Source organism: Dendrobium catenatum, unplaced genomic scaffold, assembly GCF_001605985.2.
Source record: "Dendrobium catenatum unplaced genomic scaffold, ASM160598v2 fragScaff_scaffold_901, whole genome shotgun sequence".
Lineage (NCBI taxonomy): Eukaryota > Viridiplantae > Streptophyta > Magnoliopsida > Asparagales > Orchidaceae > Dendrobium > Dendrobium catenatum.
Window position 1 is genome coordinate 18,468 of NW_021319363.1, and position 18,096 is coordinate 36,563.

General features: G+C 39.7%; 1 protein-coding gene across 1 annotated transcript in view; it reads right to left on the reverse strand.

Annotated features, from left to right (window-relative positions):
• LOC110111757 (eukaryotic translation initiation factor 4E-1) overlaps positions 1-17,027 on the reverse strand; it is a 24,173-nt gene extending 7,146 nt beyond the window's left edge. Inside the window, exon 1 of the mRNA XM_020843758.2 lies at positions 16,614-17,027. Within this exon, the coding sequence (XP_020699417.1) occupies positions 16,614-16,903 (290 nt within the window). The 5' untranslated portion in view covers positions 16,904-17,027. The remainder of the gene's footprint in view (positions 1-16,613) is intronic.
• Positions 17,028-18,096: the final 1,069 nt, after the last annotated feature.

Genomic DNA, 18,096 nt, shown 5'->3' on the forward strand with positions numbered 1-18,096 from the left:
AAAATATTATGTCAACTATGAATTTGAAGATTTGTTTTAAGATAATATTACTGGAATACAATATTTAAAATAAACCCACTTAAAAATAAAACATTCCCTTAGAATCAAGACCCAAAGCAGGCTCATCATCACTTTGAGTGTCTTCAGAAGAATCTTCATAATTATCCTGAGTATTTATCTTTTCCTCGTTATCAATATTTAGCATAAATATATCCATAGGCCCCCGACTACCTTGGTAAGAAGAAACTGTATGGCTTCCAGTACTGGAACCTTAATGCTGTGATCCATAGTAAGAAGAGTTTCCTATCATCTCATCCATATTTCTTTGTGTCATCCATATTTATTTGTGTGACCTCCTTTGTGGTGGCAAACTTTTTTAAATAATTTGTACATTCCTTTTTCACCTCATCAGGAATTTTTGCACATGGTCCCACATTGATATGAGTGCAGGCTAGATGATCCTTCAATCTCTTGACGCCACCAATTATGCGTTTCTCACAGAAATTACATTTCATGTAAACATATCCCTTCTTTGCACCTTCTTCTGACACTTCAACTTGAGTTCCATACTTTCATGCAGGATCTTTCCTTCTTGTGCCACTAGTCATGCTAACAATAGGAAATATTTTAAAAATTATTTATACTACCAATAATAAAACAACATGAATACAAAAAATACACCAGTCTGTCGGGGGTCCAAGGGGGCGCTGCCCCCTAGCGGGGTTTGACATGTATATATTTACTGAGCGGTACCAAGCATGTACTGAGCGGTACCGAGCATGTACCTGCTTGATACCGAGCATGTACTGAGCGGACGAATAAAAAAAAGTAGAATTAAGAGTTATTCAAGATTTCGTTATATTATAAGAGTAATTTTGAAATTCTGTTTGTTGTATATGCTCAATACGCTCGGTACCGAGCATGTAGCGCTCGGTACCGAGCATGACCGGTACATGCTCGGTACTGACCGGTACATGCTCAGTACCAAGCATGTACCTAATAGTACCGAGCTTGTACTTGCTCGGTACTGAGCATGTACTGAGCGGACGAATGAAAGAAAGCCGAATCAGGAGTTATTCAAGCTTTCGTTACTGCACATCAAAGTCAAGGCCACAACACCGCGTACCTGCTCTTCCGACCTAACCGATGCCTGAATGTTTCCTGCACTCACAACTTCGGCTTCGTTTCTTTCCCTGAGTCGTCTCCTTCCGACTTCGTCTCCTACACTCACGGCTTCGTTTCCTTCCCTCACGGCTTCGCCTCTAGTTCGCCTTTCAATTCTCACAGGAAGCCCTAATCCTAAACGCGAATACACGAACACGAATCGGCTGCATCATATTTACATATATACCGAAGAAAAAATTTCCAGGCGATGCTTCATACTGCCTCGAGATGTTACACTCTGATGCGTACGCCTCGTGCGAAAAAATAGTAGGCTTCGCTGGATGGTTCGAGGCGTAAGCCCCGATACACATGACTTCCGCCTCGACTTGAGGCGCGACTCAATGCGGACGCATCGTCCGCTTTTTTAATGCTTGCTTTCAACTAGCATACATTGCATTAGAAATTAATTAAATCAAAACTTAATTGCACTAGTTCTAGAAGCATTCTACCATATATAAATACAAGGCCACTTAGGAACTTCTCTAGATGTCGGCTCTCACTTCCAATAACTGAGCTACCCACCCATCTTTCATAAAGACTAGACAAAATAGATTTTATATGACTATGTGTTTAGTTGGCTTTCCTTTTCAGACAGGATATAAGTCTAGAATGCATTAGTTAAGAGACAGATGTTAGCGTTATGTGAAGAATACTAAACTCACTCTAGATTTAGGATTCAATGCTACTACTATCAGTGTCTCGTAGTATGCCTTATCGATGGGTAAGTCCTCTATCCTTCAGAGGCTATAAACCCTGCCTATCTGCGTCACATGGATGACACCACCTCCATCATTCTCTCTTGTATGCTTTGAGTGTATTGTTTATTTCTTTTCTTTAGTTTCTTCTCATTACCTTAGTCTCTCTGGATGTTGATGTGAGTCATGTGTATTGACTAAGCCAAGTTGAACCCTTCATTTTCTTTGAGTAGGAACTTCGTAGTCTTCTCCCTACGTACCAATCCCATTTGAGAGAATAATGTAGGATCCTTAGTCGAGAGTCTTCTTAGGCCCCAGTTTGAGATGTAATTAACCACGAGGGCTTGTTTTCTTTGAGTGTATTGTTTATTTCTTTTCTCCAGTTTCTTCTCATTACCTTAGTCCATCCGGATGTTGATGTGAGTCATGTATATTGACTAAGACATGTTGAACCATTCATTTTCTTTGAGTAGGAACTTCTTAGTCTTCTTCCTAGTCTTCTTGTATGCTTTGAGTGTATTGTTTATTTCTTTTCTCCAGTTTCTTCTCATTACCTTAGTCCCTCCGGATGTTGATGTGAGTCATATATATTGACAAAGCCAAGTTGAACCCTTCATTTTCTTTGAGTAGGAACTTCCTAGTCTTCTCCCTACGTGTCAATCTCATTTGAGAGAATAATATAAGATCCTTAATCGAGAGTCTTCTTAGGCTCTAGTTTGAGATGTAATTAACCACGAGGGCTTGTGCCTATGGGAAATGGAATCTCACATCAAATAAAACCCACTTGAGCTAATATATCGGGTGGGGGAAACCTCGTTACTCTGATCAAATCATGCACATTATTATCCATCGAGGTGCATAGGCGAGAGCTGTTATCCTCAGTGGTTAATCGTATGTGTGATCTAATCTTCCCTCCCATTGGCCTGCTTGTGAAGAGTGCGAAGGCTTGCGATCATTTCATCCTTCGAAATGGTGCGGTTCTTATATGCTTTGAGTGTATTGTTTATTTCTTTTCTCCAGTTTCTTCTCATTACCTTAGTCCCTCCGGATGTTGATGTGAGTCATGTATATTGACTAAGACAAGTTGAACCATTCATTTTCTTTGAGTAAAAACTTCTTAGTCTTCTTCCTAGTCTTCTTGTATGCTTTGAGTGTATTGTTTATTTCTTTTCTTCAGTTTCTTCTCATTACCTTAGTCCCTCCGGATGTTGATGTGAGTCATATATATTGACTAAGCCAAGTTGAACCCTTCATTTTCTTTGAGTAGGAACTTCCTAATCTTCTCCCTACGTGCCAATCTTATTTGAGAGAAAAATGTAAGATCCTTAATCGAGAGTCTTCTTAGGCTCTAGTTTGATATGTAATTAACCACGAGGGCTTGTGCCTGTGGGAAACAGAATCTCACATCAAATAAACCCCACTTGAGCTAATATATCGGGTGGGGGAAACCTCGTTACTCTGATCAAATCAGGCACATTATTATCCATCGAGGTGCATAGGCGAGAGCCGTTATCCTTAGTAGTTAATCGTATGTGTGATCTAATCTGCCCTCCCGTTGGCCTTCTTGTGAAGAGTGCGAAGGCTTGCGATCATTTCATCCTTCGAAATGGTGCGGTCGTACGCTCTGTACTCTATTCCCCACCGAGCGGTCTCCTTTCAGAGGTCCACGGGGCAATGCTAAATTTATCGATGATGTTAAATATAGTGGGATAAATTTAAATATTTTAATTTTGATGAGGATAAATATTACTATTCCTAATTTTACAATTGAAAATGGTCATGTATCTATGTCTGATATCATTCAGATTATAAATCCAAATAATCAAAATAATATTGAATTATCACCTACTAATATAAAAGGACAACAACCTTAAATTGAAGTGTTATTAAGAAGATTCACAAGTGAAAGAAGAACAGAGATTTCAAATGACTATATTGTATATCTCAAAGAGCATGAGTTTAATATGAGAATGGAAGATGACCCAATCTCATTCAGCCAGGTCAAACGATGTTCTAATTATCAAAATTGGATAGAGGCAATGTAAGGTGAGATGAAATCAGATATTTTTGAATTGCCTAAAGGAGAAAAACCTATTAGTTGTAAATAAATTTTTAAGACCAAAAGAGATGATGCGGAGCATATTACTTAAACCCACCCGGCGGAGCAGGCCATCCAAGTTTGTGTGTTTCCGTTTTTTTCCTAGAACGAAGTTCACTACTTGCTACAAAACGTTTGTTGCCTTTATTAGTAGCATAGCAAATAATTACACCTTTTTCTTGTTTAGCTTTTTTTAGTCCTCTGTGAGGAGAAATACTTGGCCAAAAATTATAGGAGAATACTTAGTTTTTTTATATCAGTAAAGCTTTGCTCTCATAGTGCAGTTTTATAGAACATATTATTGTTCTATTCCATTGTTCTGTTTTGCTTGAAGCTTTTAGTGCATGATTTTTACATCAGTATTAGTATCAGAGCTAGATGGCTGAAAGTAGCAGGCGGGTGGCTCCCGATATCGACAACAGCCTAGAAAATCTCTGGATCGAGCATAACAATTTAGCGCAGGAGCTGCACGAGCTAGCGTCGGATGTGCATCGTTTCCATGATGAAATACGCCAGGTGTTGCGCATAATCAGCAATCGTTTGGGCTGCATACAACCCGCTCGGACAGCCTTCCCGACGGCGATGCCCGCGGCGCGACGGTGTGGCAAGATGGATGAACAATGGCAACGGGCCTCTTAATTAATTGAAGCCTCCGATTTTGAGGAGCTAGATCGATTCAGACAGTTGGAAGTTTCATATTCGGAAGAAGTCATTACCATTCGGCATCTGAGGCATCCAAGGGGGGTAGATAAGAAATATATTGGGTTCAGAGTTAAATTCGACATATAATATTTTGATGGTAAGTTGCATATCGAAGACTATCTCGATTGGGAAAGATCCGTTGAAATTTTTTTTGAGTATATGGAGATTGAAGCGGAGAAGCAGGTTAAATATGTGGCTTGTAGACTCAAGGTAGGAGCTAGCGCCTGGTGGCAACAAGTTCTCCAAACTCGTCGGCGTGAAGGTCGTGGGCCGGTGCGCAGTTGGCGAAGAATGAAGAAATTACTGCGGTGTCATTACCTGCAGACTGATTATGAGCAATTACTGTATATGCAATATCAACATTGCAATCATGGTCACAGATCTGTTAATGAGTACACCGAAGAGTTTTATCGTTTAAGTGCGAGGAATAATTTAAATGAATCAACCAATCAGCTAGTTGCCATATATATTGGAGGATTGAAGGAAGCGATACAGGACAAACTTGAATTAAATGCAGTTTGGTCGTTATCGCAGGCAATTAACTATGCTTTGAAGGTAGAATTACAATTGCTAAGACATACTCGCAGCAATTCATTTAGGCGGACAGCAGAGCATGCAGTTGAAGGCCATAGACCACCCAATTCAATTTTGGCAGCACCCAACAAGTCACAGGTTGCGACGCCTGGAACATCCAGACTCCATAATTCGTCTTATAAGGCCGTGGATCTAAAGGCAGGGCCAAGGAACCGAGCACCAACTAAAGAAAATCCGTACGCCAAACCCACAAACATCAAATGTTTTCGCTGTTTTCAGTAGGGACATAATTCTAATGAATGTCCGTCGAGGCTGTAGTTGCAACTAGCAGAGGCGGATGAAGGTGATAAAGTGGGAGAAAGTGATGCTGATTCGGACGAGGCCCTTGAGGATGTGACTGGAGATGTGGGGGAGCCTCTTATATGTGTCATAGAGAAGTTGTTATTGGCTCCAAAATAGAACAGCCATGTATTTCGCAACGAAATGCTCTATTCAGGACTAAATGTACCATCAGCGGCAAGGTATGTAATATGCTAAAAGATAGCGGATGCACTGAAAATGTGGTGTCTCGGGCCATGATTCAAGCTCTACAGCTTAAGAAAACCAAAAATCCTAATTCGTACAAGATCAGTTGGGTTAAGAAGGGAGTGGAGATGTCCCTGACTGAATTATGCAAGGTGACTTTTTCGATAGGAAAACACTACGCAAGTGAATTGCTATGTGATGTTTTGGACATGGAAGTTTGTCATATTATCTTGGGTCGACCTTGGCAGTATGAGTTGGGGTTATATATGACTGTCGGGCCAACACTTATGCTTTTGATTGGAAGGGCCATCGACTGCGTTTGCTTCTGAACGCTCACAATCAAGTGGCTGACAAGTCTAAAGGGAAGACTGCTTTACATGTTGTGTCCGCTACAACCCTCTTGAACGCCTGGAGGGGTCCACTAACATCCTGGCATGTGAAGGAATTGGCTCCAAGTGCTTCCCTTACCGGCTTACCAGCAGCTGTAAGCACTTTATTGAAACAGTTTTTTGATGTTTGTGCTGAGAAGGTGCCCATGGAATTGCCACCATTGAGATCCATTCAACATCAAATTGAATTCACGTCGGAGGCAACACTGTCGAATTTTCCACATTATAGGTTCAGTCCTAATGAGATTCTTTTTACAGCAAATTATTGATGAGTTGCTGGATAAGCAATTGATACAACACATCCAGAGCCCTTGTGTCGTGCCCACGTTATTGGTGTCGAAGAAGGACAGCAGTTCGAGGATGTGTATCGACAGCCGAGCGATAAATAAAATCACAGTAAAATTCAAATTTCCATTGCCCGGGATGAAAGAAATAATGGAGAAACTGTCTGATTCAACAATGTTTCCTAAATTAGATCTCCAAAGTGGTTATCATCTAATTCGGATCCGTCCAGGGGACGGGTGGAAGATTGCTTTCAAAACAAGGGAGGGACTTTATGAATGGAAAGTAATGTCTTTTGGGTCGTGCAAAGCTCCCTCAACTTTCATGCGTTTGATGAATGAAGTCCTCAAACCATTCCTACATCGTTGTTGTGTGGCGTATTTCGATGATATACTAGTTTATAGCACCACCTTTGACGACCATGTAGAGCACTTGACAAGTATTTTTTGAGATTTTGAGGAAGAATAAATTATATTTAATTTGGGTAAATGTGAATTTGCAACCCACACAATATCCTTTTTGGGGTTCAAAATCTCTACGGAGGGCGTATGTACCGATCCTTCTAAGGTCGCTGCTATTAATGAATGGCCGGTCCCTAATTCTTTTACAAACATTTGAAGATTCCATGGGTTGGAAATTTTTTACAGACGATTCATACGAGGTTTTAGTACCATAGTGGCGTCGATAACCAATGTATTAAAATCAAGAATGTTCTCATGGGGAGAGGAACAACATAAGAGTTTTGAGACTTTTAAAGTTGCTCTTACTACAACACCTGTTTTGGCTCTACCCAACTTTGACAAACCTTTTTTGGTGGAGACTGATGCTTCTACTGTTGGGATCGGCGCAGTGTTAGCTCAAGAAAATCGGCCTATTGAATTTTTTAGTGAGACGCTAAGCATTACAAGGCAAAGGTGGTCAGTTTATGAACAAGAACTTTATGCAGTTGTCTAAGAAATGAAACAGTGGGAGCACTATTTACTTCAACAAGATTTTGTGCTTTGTAGTTATCACAAAGCTTTACAATATATCAACACACAGAAAAATGTCAATCAGATGCATGCTAGATGGATTGTATTCCTCCAAAAATTTACATTCGTGCTTGTTGACCTCATTTTTGTATGAGTTCACTTGGACTAATCTTGACCTTAAATCAATCCAATATCCAAACCAATCTAGACCTTAGGATCCTCCTAGAATCCTGACCTTAGGATCTATTCTAGGTCCTATGATCCTTCTAGACTTCAGACTTTAGGATCTACTCTAGACCCTAGGATCCTTCTAGACTTCAGACCTTGGGATCCACTCTAGACCCTAAGACCCATCTAGAATTCAGATCTTAAAATCTACCTAGATCTTAGATCAACCAAATCCAAAATTTGAAACCAAAGAAGATTACAGGACCGTCAGGTATCCATTTTGCATATCAATTTTATTGATATTCTTTAAATATTATGATTTATTTTATGAATATTTTTCTGTAATTTTTTAAGGCCTAAAATGATTTATTTGAATTTTATACTAAAGAATTGATTTAATTAAATATTATATTAATATTATTATATTATTTTATTATAAATATCTAAAAGCACTAAACTGAATTCATTAAAAACCCTTTTCTTCTCTTGAGTTCGGAAATAGAGAGTTAGCATGAGGGAAATGTGAGAGAAAGAGAGGAGAGAGAAAGGAAAGTTTTGGATTTGAAGGCCACGGTGCGATTTTCGTAAGTCGGGCCTGTTGGAATAATTGCTCGTCTCGCTGTAAGGAATCCATATCCTATTTTTTCTTTCAAAGATTTTATATTTATAGTATTTTTCCGCTCAAATTTGTGTTTTCGTTATCGAAAAACATAAATAACTTTGTAATGAAAAAACTTTCACTTTATAACTTTTTATATGTTATAGAGATCATGGTTATGAGCATTTTGAGTATTTATTTGAGATTTTTCAATGGATGATTTTAAAAATGCAGCAATTTTTTTCTAACCCGAAATTTATTTTGACCTCTAAAAATAGTAGTGTAGTACAATAAAAGTCTTAAATTGCCCCGCACGGTCCATGGAAATTACTCAATTATGATGGTGGTAGAGCAATTCTCCAAAATGATGCATTTCATAGCTTGCAAAAAAACCTTCGATGCACTAAACATAGCTAAGTTATTTTTTTGTGAGATTGTCAGGTTGCACGGTGTTCCTAGATCCTTAACGTCCGATCATGATGTCAAGTTCATCAGTCACTTTTGGTGGGAATTGTGGAAGCGCATGAACACTCAAATTCAACTTAGTTCTTCTTACCATCCGCAGACCGAAGGACAAACGGAGGTGATGAATAGGACACTAGGAAACTTACTTCGGTCTTTGATGCAAGAAAATCCCAAACTTTGGGATGAGGTGCTTGGGCAGGTAGAATTTGCATTCAATTCCATCCCAAATTTGTCGACGGGTAGTTGCCCCTTCAGTATTGTTTATACTAAACTTCCAAATACAATTGTTGATGTTGCAGCTATACCGAAATAAACCAACCAAGTTGCCGCTACCATGGCCGAACAGTTTACTGACATGCTAACTAAAGTGCGGATGAAGCTCTTGGATGCCAATCAAATGTACAAACATCAAGCTGATCGTCATCGTCGGGAAAGAATTTTCAACCCAGGAGACTTGGTCTTGGTCAAAATGAGAAAAGAACGCCTCCCTTCTGGAGATTATTCCAAACTTAGTCGCCGTAAGTTTGGACCATTTAAAATTACCCACCAAATCAATAACAACAGCTATGTTGTTGATTTGCCGGACAATTTTCACACTTCACATACCTTCAATGTCGCCGATATCTACCCGTATATGCCGCCCGATGATAGTAATGCTACTATTGTTTCAGGAGAAATCAACCTTCTTTGTGGAAGAGGCAAATGATGCGGAGCATATTACTTAAACCCACCCAGCGGAGCAGGCCATCCAAGTTTGCGTGTTTCCATTTTTTTCCTAGAACGAAGTCCACTACTTGGTAGAAAACGTTTGTTGCCTTTATTAGTAGCATAGCAGATAATTACACATTTTTCTTGTTTAGCCTTTTTTAGCCCTTCTCTATGAGGAGGAATACTTAGCCAAAAACTGTAGGAGAATACTTAGGTTTTTGATATCAGTAAAGCTCTGCTCTCATAGTGCAGTTTTATAGAACAGATTACTGTTCTATTCCATTGTTCTATTTTGCTTGAAGCTTTTAGTGCAGGATTCCTACATCAAGAGATGCAAAGGCAATATTGAAAGATATAAAGCACGTCTAGTTGCTAAAGGTTTCACTCAAATGAAGACATTGATTATAAAGAGATTTTCTCTCTAGTTTCTTCGAAAGACTCTTTTAGAATCATTATGGCACTGGTAGTTCATTATGATTTGGAGCTACACTAAATCAATGTAAAGACTGTATTCTTTGGGAAAAACAAAACCAATAAATGTGAAAGGATTAAGAAGGTTGAACGTTTCAATAACTAAAGAAAATGGTGTCCGTGAAGCTTTCCCAAATAGCTGAAACAAATTAAGTAGCTAAGAGCCTAAGTCCAATTGCGGATATACTTTTGATTTGGTGCTGCAAGTTGTCTGAATCTGATGTGCCCAAAACATGAAATTGGGAAGTCATGATTTTGTTCGTATATAGGATTGTACATAGAAACAAAAACAATTTTTTCACAAAGCTCTATGAGAAATTAAAAAGCTAATTTGGCTACAAATTGCTAATTTAGAATGTAAAGACCAATGCCCAACAAAATTTACAGTTACTAGTATATATCAGAAGATGTTTGTATGCAACGTAGTAGTTCATAAATTTCTGTCAAGACAACAGCCTAATATCAAGGCCAGGGATTTCCCCAGAAAAAAAGGCACCCTAAACAAGAATGTCAAACTAGTAGACCAGCTGGCCTTAGGATTTACCACATTTCAAGTTGTCATAAACCAGCTGCTTCCATGCCGAGAAAATCAGAAATTAAAGACTCTTACGCCACTTATTTTCAGAAAAGCAAAATATATATACAAGGCATACACTATTTACTTTGATCTATTAGTAATATGGGGATACTACATTACTTTGTAGGATAAGGTGGATGAGCTACTTCAAAATCGCCCATTCATAATTGATCCAAACATTTAGCAAAAAAAAAAAAAACTAAAACTTTCTTGTTTCCAAATTTCTCTCTGGCCTTCATCCCTCATTCCAAGTACAATCACAGTTGATGGATACCATTCCCAATATTGTAATTGCTCTCTCAAGTGCTTCAAGGATCATTGAGCTTTCAACTCCTCCCCACCAATCTTTGAACAATCTGCTCTAGCTACAAGTATTGTGGTGATCACGATGGTTGTCATAGTCTATGTCAGCATGGAGGAAATATTTCTCGATTTTACTTCTATAGTCAAACTAATCATCCTATATAACAACGGGATAAATTTAACACAATACCTGCAGCATTAGTAGAAGAAGAGAATAGAGAAGCAAAGCATATTTGATTCCTGTATCGTGAATACATAGCTCGGTGAGTTTTATACAAATTCTCAGGGAACAGGAAGTTGAGGAATATCAGAGTGCCATTAATGACAGTCTGAGAATGGTGTGTTAATGGATTAGTGTTGTTGCAGTGAGTGGAACACTTTTGTGCAGTGAACCAGAGGTGTATAATATTTAATGTGTTGACATCCCCCCTCAAATTAAGTATCTAGTGAGCTGATAGTTAATTTGGTTCGTAGAGCAACAAATCTGTTTGTTGGAAGAGGTTTGGTTAAGTGTCGGCCGGCTGGTCTTCTGAGCTGATGTGTGATACCTCAATCTCTTGTTTCTTGATGTGGTCACTGATGAAGTGATGATCTATTTCAATGTGCTTTGTCCGGGCATGAAACACTGGGTTATTGGCGAGAGCTAGTGCTGAGACATTGTCGCATAATATTGAAGTGGGCTGATCTTGTGACACTTGAAAGTCAGCAAGAAGACAACATAGCCAAAGGACGTCGGATATGGCTGAGGCTAGTGCTCGGTATTCGGTTTCAGTGGAGGATTTTGCCACTGTTATTTGTTTCTTCACACTCCATGAAATGAGGTTGTTGCCAAGGTATGTACAGAAGCCCGAGATGGATTTTCTTTTAGCAATGTCAAATGCCTAGTCTGCATCATTGTAGGTAGTGAGAGTGAGTGAGTTGCAAAAGTTCTGTGTTCCTATACGCTTGAGTTTCTTATAGTCATGGACAGTCGGGTTGTGCATAAGTTGGTAGATGATATTTGTTGCAAAAGCAATATCCGGCCTTGTCACCGTGAGGTATTGTAGTGATCCAGCTAGCTAACGATAGAGAGTTGGGTTGTCATATGAGGTGAGATTTGGAACCGTCCAAGAGCTCTTGGGAGAAATTGGCGTGCTGACTGGTTTGCACATAGCAAGACCCGAAGACTGCATAATGTCTCTAGCATAGTGAGACTGATGCAGAAATTCCCCATTTGATGTGTACTGTAATTGAATTCCAAGGAACAGTTTAGCCGGGCCTAGCTGCATTAGAGCAAATGTGTTTTGTAGTTTAAAGAGAAGTGTCTCAATGGTTGGAGGATGATTTCCTTTTAAAAGCAGATCATCAACGTATATCAATAGATATAGTTGAATATCTTGAGTGTGATATACTAGTAAGGAAGGATTCGCTTTGCTGAACCGAAAGCTAAAGTGGATGAGGAAGTTGGTGAGCTTGTGGAACCACTGACGTGGAGCTTGTTTGAGGTCATAAATGGCCTTGTGGAGTTTGCAAACATGTTGAGAATGTTTGGGATCAGTGAAACCTTGCAGTTGTTGCATATACACTTCCTCTTGAAGGTCTCCGTGAAGAAAAGCGTTGTACAACAAATTGTAAGATTTTGCCAGTTCCTTTGAAGAGTTATGATCAGTAAGACTCTTACAGTTGGCATTTTTGTCACTGGGATAAAGGTGTCTTTGTAGTTTATGCCATGTTGTTGGGTGTAGCCTTGTGCAACAAGTCTTGCTTTGTTGCGATCTATTGTGCCATCTGGATGTAGTTTGGTTTTATATGTCCACTTGGAGCCAAGTGGTGTTAGGGACCATGTGCCCTGTTTTTGAAGTGCATCAAATTCAGCTGACATAGCATCTCTCCAATGTGGAATTTTGGATGCTTGGGTGTATCATGTTGGTGTGGGTACTGAATCTGTAACAGCAAGTAGATCAAATATCTTTTTAGGTTTGATATGGCATGTTTGAAGTCTTGTCTTCATGTGGTGTGAGGGAATCTGAGCAGGACATGGAAGGGAGGTGATTTGCCGAGGGTCAGTAGGAGGGGAGGTGTGTTCTGTTGGTTCATTGGCTGTGGATTGGATATTTGGTGAGGGTGATGGATGATGTGGTAGTGTTGTGTTTGGTAGGGTGGTGTAGGTGGATGTGGGAATTAATAGAAAGGGTGAGGTGGATGAAGTGGTTATAGGAGTGGTGGTTAAGTTGTTTGTTAAGGGAAAGTTTTGTTCGGGAAAGATTACGTGTTGGGATATGTGCAGTTTTTGAGTCTGAGGATTGTAGCAACAGTATCCTTTGTGAGAGGATGAGTATCCCAGAAAGATGCAGGGAGTGGAGCGAGGTGCTAGTTTGTGAGATGCTTGAGGTTGTATCCATGGAAAGCATAAACAGCCGAAGGATTTAAGGCGATCATAGGTGGGTGGGTGACCGTGAAGAGGAGTGAATGAGATTTGAGAGTTGAGAGAGGAAGTTGGCAGTCGCTTTATGAGGTAGTTCTCCGTTTGAACTGCTTCTGCCCAAAATTGTGGGGGGCGGTTGGCTGCATGTAGGAGAGTGCGTGTAGTGTTGAGGAGGTGACAGTGTTTACGTTTAGAGACGTTGTTTTGCTCGGGAGTGTAAGGACAGCTTAGCTCATGTCGGATGCCATGATTGAGAAGAAGTTGTTTGCTGGTTTGACTTGTGAATTCCCCTCCACCGTCGGATCTGAAGGTTTTTATGGTTGACAGGTTGAGCTAAATTTAGTTTTTACCATGTTGAGAAATTGTTGAAATTTAGTGAGAGTTTCATTTTTGGAGTGCATGAGATATAGCCAACAAAATCGAGTTCCATCGTCAATAAAAAAAAGTGTAATATCGACCCCCCACCGTCGGATCTGAAGGTTTTTATGGTTGACAGGTTGAGCTAAATTTGTTGAGAAATTGTTGAAATTTAGTGAGAGTTTCATTTTTGGAGTGCATGAGATATAGCCAACAAAATCGAGTTCCATCGTCAATAAAAACAGTGTAATATAGATAGCCATGTAAAGAGGAAATGGGGAATGGACCCCAAACATCTGAATGTATTAAATTAAATGGAGTATATACATGGGTAGCTTATTTTGAGAATGGTAACTTGTGGCTTTTGGCCACTTTACAAGATGTGCATAGGAGGGATGAGGAGCTATTACATAAAACTGGGATAAGCCTAGATAATGCTGTCATCGCACGGGGATGAGGGTGTCCAAGGCGAGCATGCCATAAGGAGAACAGATTTGGAGTGGTTTGTAATGCTTGAACTGGATTGCAGTAGATGGTGCGGATAAGGTAGATATCGTCGCTGTTATGGCCACGGAGTAGAATTTTGTTGTCCAGAAGATCCTTGATGACGAACCCACTGGAGTGAAAATAAATTGAGCAATTATTGTCATAGGTGAGTTTGGAAATTGAAAGAAGATTTTGAGAAAGGGAGGGGACACGTAGAAGATTGTGCAGTTTGAGCTTACGGTTCGTATCTGGTAGAGGTAAAAGGCCAACGCCACTATATTATATGGGTAGGGAAGATCCACTTGCTGTTGAGATTGAATCGGATCCCTGATAAGGAATTGAATGCTGGAGATTGACTATATCAGGTGTGAGATGCATAGAAGCTCCAAAATCGAGAACCCAGTCAGTGGTTGGGTTCAACTGAGTCTGAGTGAGTAAGGCATGAGGATTCGCTGACTGTTGCGGTGTGTAACTTGAATTGTATTTATGCCAACATGAGAGAGCAACGTGTCCTGATTTACTGCAGATCTGGCAGCTGGGTCGATGAGTTTCGCGAGGCGTATGTTGAGGCGGCCTAGGAGCAGTTGCGGGTGGATTGAAGGAGGCTCCTCGACCTCTATTGCTTTTGAAAGAAGGGGAGCGTCCACAACCTCGTGAGGTGAAGAGCGCTTGAATGTCAGGTGTTGGTGTAGTATCTTGCTAGAGCTCAGATTGAAGATTTATTTCCTCACTACATGGAGAGAATAGAGGGTCTCAAGTGTAATGGTATGAGGTGAGGTATGTATAGCTGCCTTGAACAGGTTGTATGACGGCGGAAGCCCTTTGAGAGTATACAGAATGATGTCTTCTGTGTCAATGCGGGAGCCAACATCTGCTATGTTGTCAACTAGTGATTTGATCTAAGCTAGGTATTGCGATACGGTTTGATCTCGCACCTGGACGTTGTAAAGCTCGTTCTTCAGATGTATTACTCTAGAGCGGTTGGTGGGTTGTAGTCGAAGCTCTAAAGTGGTACAAATGTCATGTGAGGTTTTCAGATGGAGGATGTATGGCAGCACTGAGAGCGATATTGTGGAAAATAGTGCGGATATGAGATTTTGGTCTATCTGTTTCCATAGTTTGTAGACGGTCGACTGCTCACTGGAACTGGTGAGTTGCGGCGGGCACTGTAGTTGACTGGTAAGGTAGCCTTTGAATACATTCGCTGAGAATGTTTGGTAGATCTGTAAACGCCATATGGCGTAGTTGTCGATCGTGAATGAGCTTGAGATTTGACATCAAGTACTTAAGAGGAGGTGGGATAGTGAAGTCCGCCATGGAGGCGAAGAGGGATGAAGTAGGTTGAGACTGCGACGGTGCAGCTTGAGGCTGAGAAGAAAAGCTTTGCTCCGTCATTGTGTTGAGAGGTAGATAGCAGTGACGCCATTTTTGCTTTGATACCATAACATAACGCCTGCATCATTAGAAGAAGAAGAGAATAGAGTAGCAAAGCATATTTCATTCTTGTATCGTGAATACATAGCTCGGTGAGTTTTAAACAAATTCTCAGGGAACAGGAAGTTGAGGAATGTCAGAGTGCCGTTAATGACAGTTTGAGAATGGTGTGTTAATGGATTAGTGCTGTTGCAGTGAGTGGAACACTTTTGTGTAGTGAACCGCAGGTGTATAATATTTAATGTGTTGATAAAATTTAGCCACCTTTCATGGCTCGGTATATCTCTGGACCATCGGGGGTACTACCTTTTCTTCTTTAATTCCCAACACCTCTTTGGGTCTTTCCCAAAAGAATTATGATTGCCTTACTCCGCGCTCTTGAGCTTCCTATGTGTCTCCTTCAACGTTATTTACTATGGTATATCCAAGATATTAGATTTTGTTTCTTCTTCATATTTGACAGGTTTCATCAGTTTTTTCTTCTCTTAGCATGTCTTCACTACCACTGATCTTTATAGGAGATAGATTCTACTCTCATGTCAATGAAAAAGATTTTATGCCTTTGTCCACAAATTTATTTCTTTTAGATGTCCTATATTTTTGTAATTTTTTTGTTAATTTACCCTTCATTCATATTCTCACCAAACATAACAACTATTCTGCAATACTTTATCCTTCGGACCTTCTCTCTATATGTTTCAAGTTCTCAGTACAAAGATGATGTCTGGTGGAGGTGTTAAAGGTAATGGAGTTTAGTACATGACACTCAAGGTTTCCTCTCTCTCTCCCTCTCTCCCTCTTTTGTTTTCACTCTCTTCTAATGGCATCCTCATTTGGCTCACCCACTACCACATTGAATTCAACAATACACTCCTATATGATCTTCAAAATTTGAATGAAATGTTTCTGAACTTGGTAAGTATCCTTAGGTATTTTTTTTTTTGCATCCATGAAAACTCGTATGATCCCTTTTAAACTGATTTATTCAACATTTGAGGTTTGAGTCTGATAAAATAAAATATTATTGGGGATAGAATCTCCTTTATTTGTTCTCAGTTTTGTACTCTGATGCATGCTTATTTATAGGATCAAACTTATTCAATAAAGACAATATCATTCCCTGGGCCACCTAATGATAGCTCTTCTATTAATGCAACCGACGGGATCACATTCCATCAAACATCTCCACCCTGATGGCTAAATCATTACATAATGGAATAATGTAGATTGTCAAATACTCACGCAGTAGAGAGGAACATGCACAGAGACTGATAGACATTACCCCCAAAAGTCCTCAACCGTTGAGAATGTATAGATGGGGCGGATGGAGCTTCCCCAGGTTTCTTGCTTGGACTTGCCTGAGGGATTGTCGAACCAAAATGTCCATGAATGCTCCAGCTCGTGCTTCTGCATAGTACTTTGAGGATTTCCTTCCGTCACCGTTGAAGCCTCTGCGTCAGTGAAAGTCTGATCTCCGGCGAAGTCCTCCTCTGCCGGTGCCATATGAATTGCCGTCTCATCAGCAGGCGAACTCTCCCTGCTCGACTCCAATGCCTCCGCCTTCTCCGCCATCTCCGTGACAGCGTGATTTGAATGGATGAATGGTATTTTTTTAAGAAGTCCATGCCCGTTATAAAGGCCCGGATACGCTCAAGGTGGCCACCCCGCCATGAGCCGCGCTCCTGGCTCATTTATCTCCCGGGGATAAGCTATTAATAGGTTCGTATTAATTTCCTTGTTAATAGAACATTTCAAAACATAACCAAAATATATATGCGGATAACAATCATGACCATGGACATGTAATTTGTATTATGTGATTTTTAAAATACGATATAAGAATTTTGGAGGCTTATTTAGTTGGAGAATTTGACTTTTTTATGCTTAATAATAACATAAGCTAAATAAATGTCAGATAAGTCATCAAAAATCATCTTGATTCACATGAATCTCGAGGTAAAGTTTAGATTAGAAAATTTCAAAATTAAATTTGGAACTATCTAAATTCCGATTTTAGAAAATTTATAGTCAAATTGAGCAATTTGATGAGAAAAATCCAACAACATCAAAATCAATCAAATCCGAGCCCAAATAGACCCAAATCAAGAGATTAACTCATATTTAGAAACTTCAAATCATTATTTAGATAATCAAACCATCTCTAAATATTGCATGCTCATAAACAAATCAAGCGGCTCGATGAGACAAATTCAACGAGCCCGAGATCACTTAATTGTCACATCATTAAGGCACTTAAATGTTTGATGAAAGCTCTATGATTAAAGGAATTAATATTGACCAATTAATGAAGCACTCTGAATTTGCTCAATATTTTCTCAATTTATGCCCCAAAAATCTATAAATAAATTCACATTCTTCACATGAAAGGGGGAAGAGAGTGAATACAAGAGAGAGCTCCCTTGCATTTTTCAGCCATGTAACGACCACTGCTAGCTATTGTCATCGATAACCAACATTGCCACCATTTTCAGAATACTTATAAGATTCAACCATATTGTTTGGTATAGCTATTCAGCTGTGGACACCTAATTTTTATAATGTCTATTCGGAAAATCAAGCCATGCTATTGGGTATAAATTATCCCTCTATGGGCATTTGATTTAGATAATCTTTATAAAAAAAAAAGTCATACACTTATTTAGTCTCCATCTTCTTGAAGAGTGAAGAAATGAGGATACTTCTATCATGTACTTCATAGAGGAATAGTCAACTGGGTCATGCCCCGTGATTTTTCCTCTTTCTAG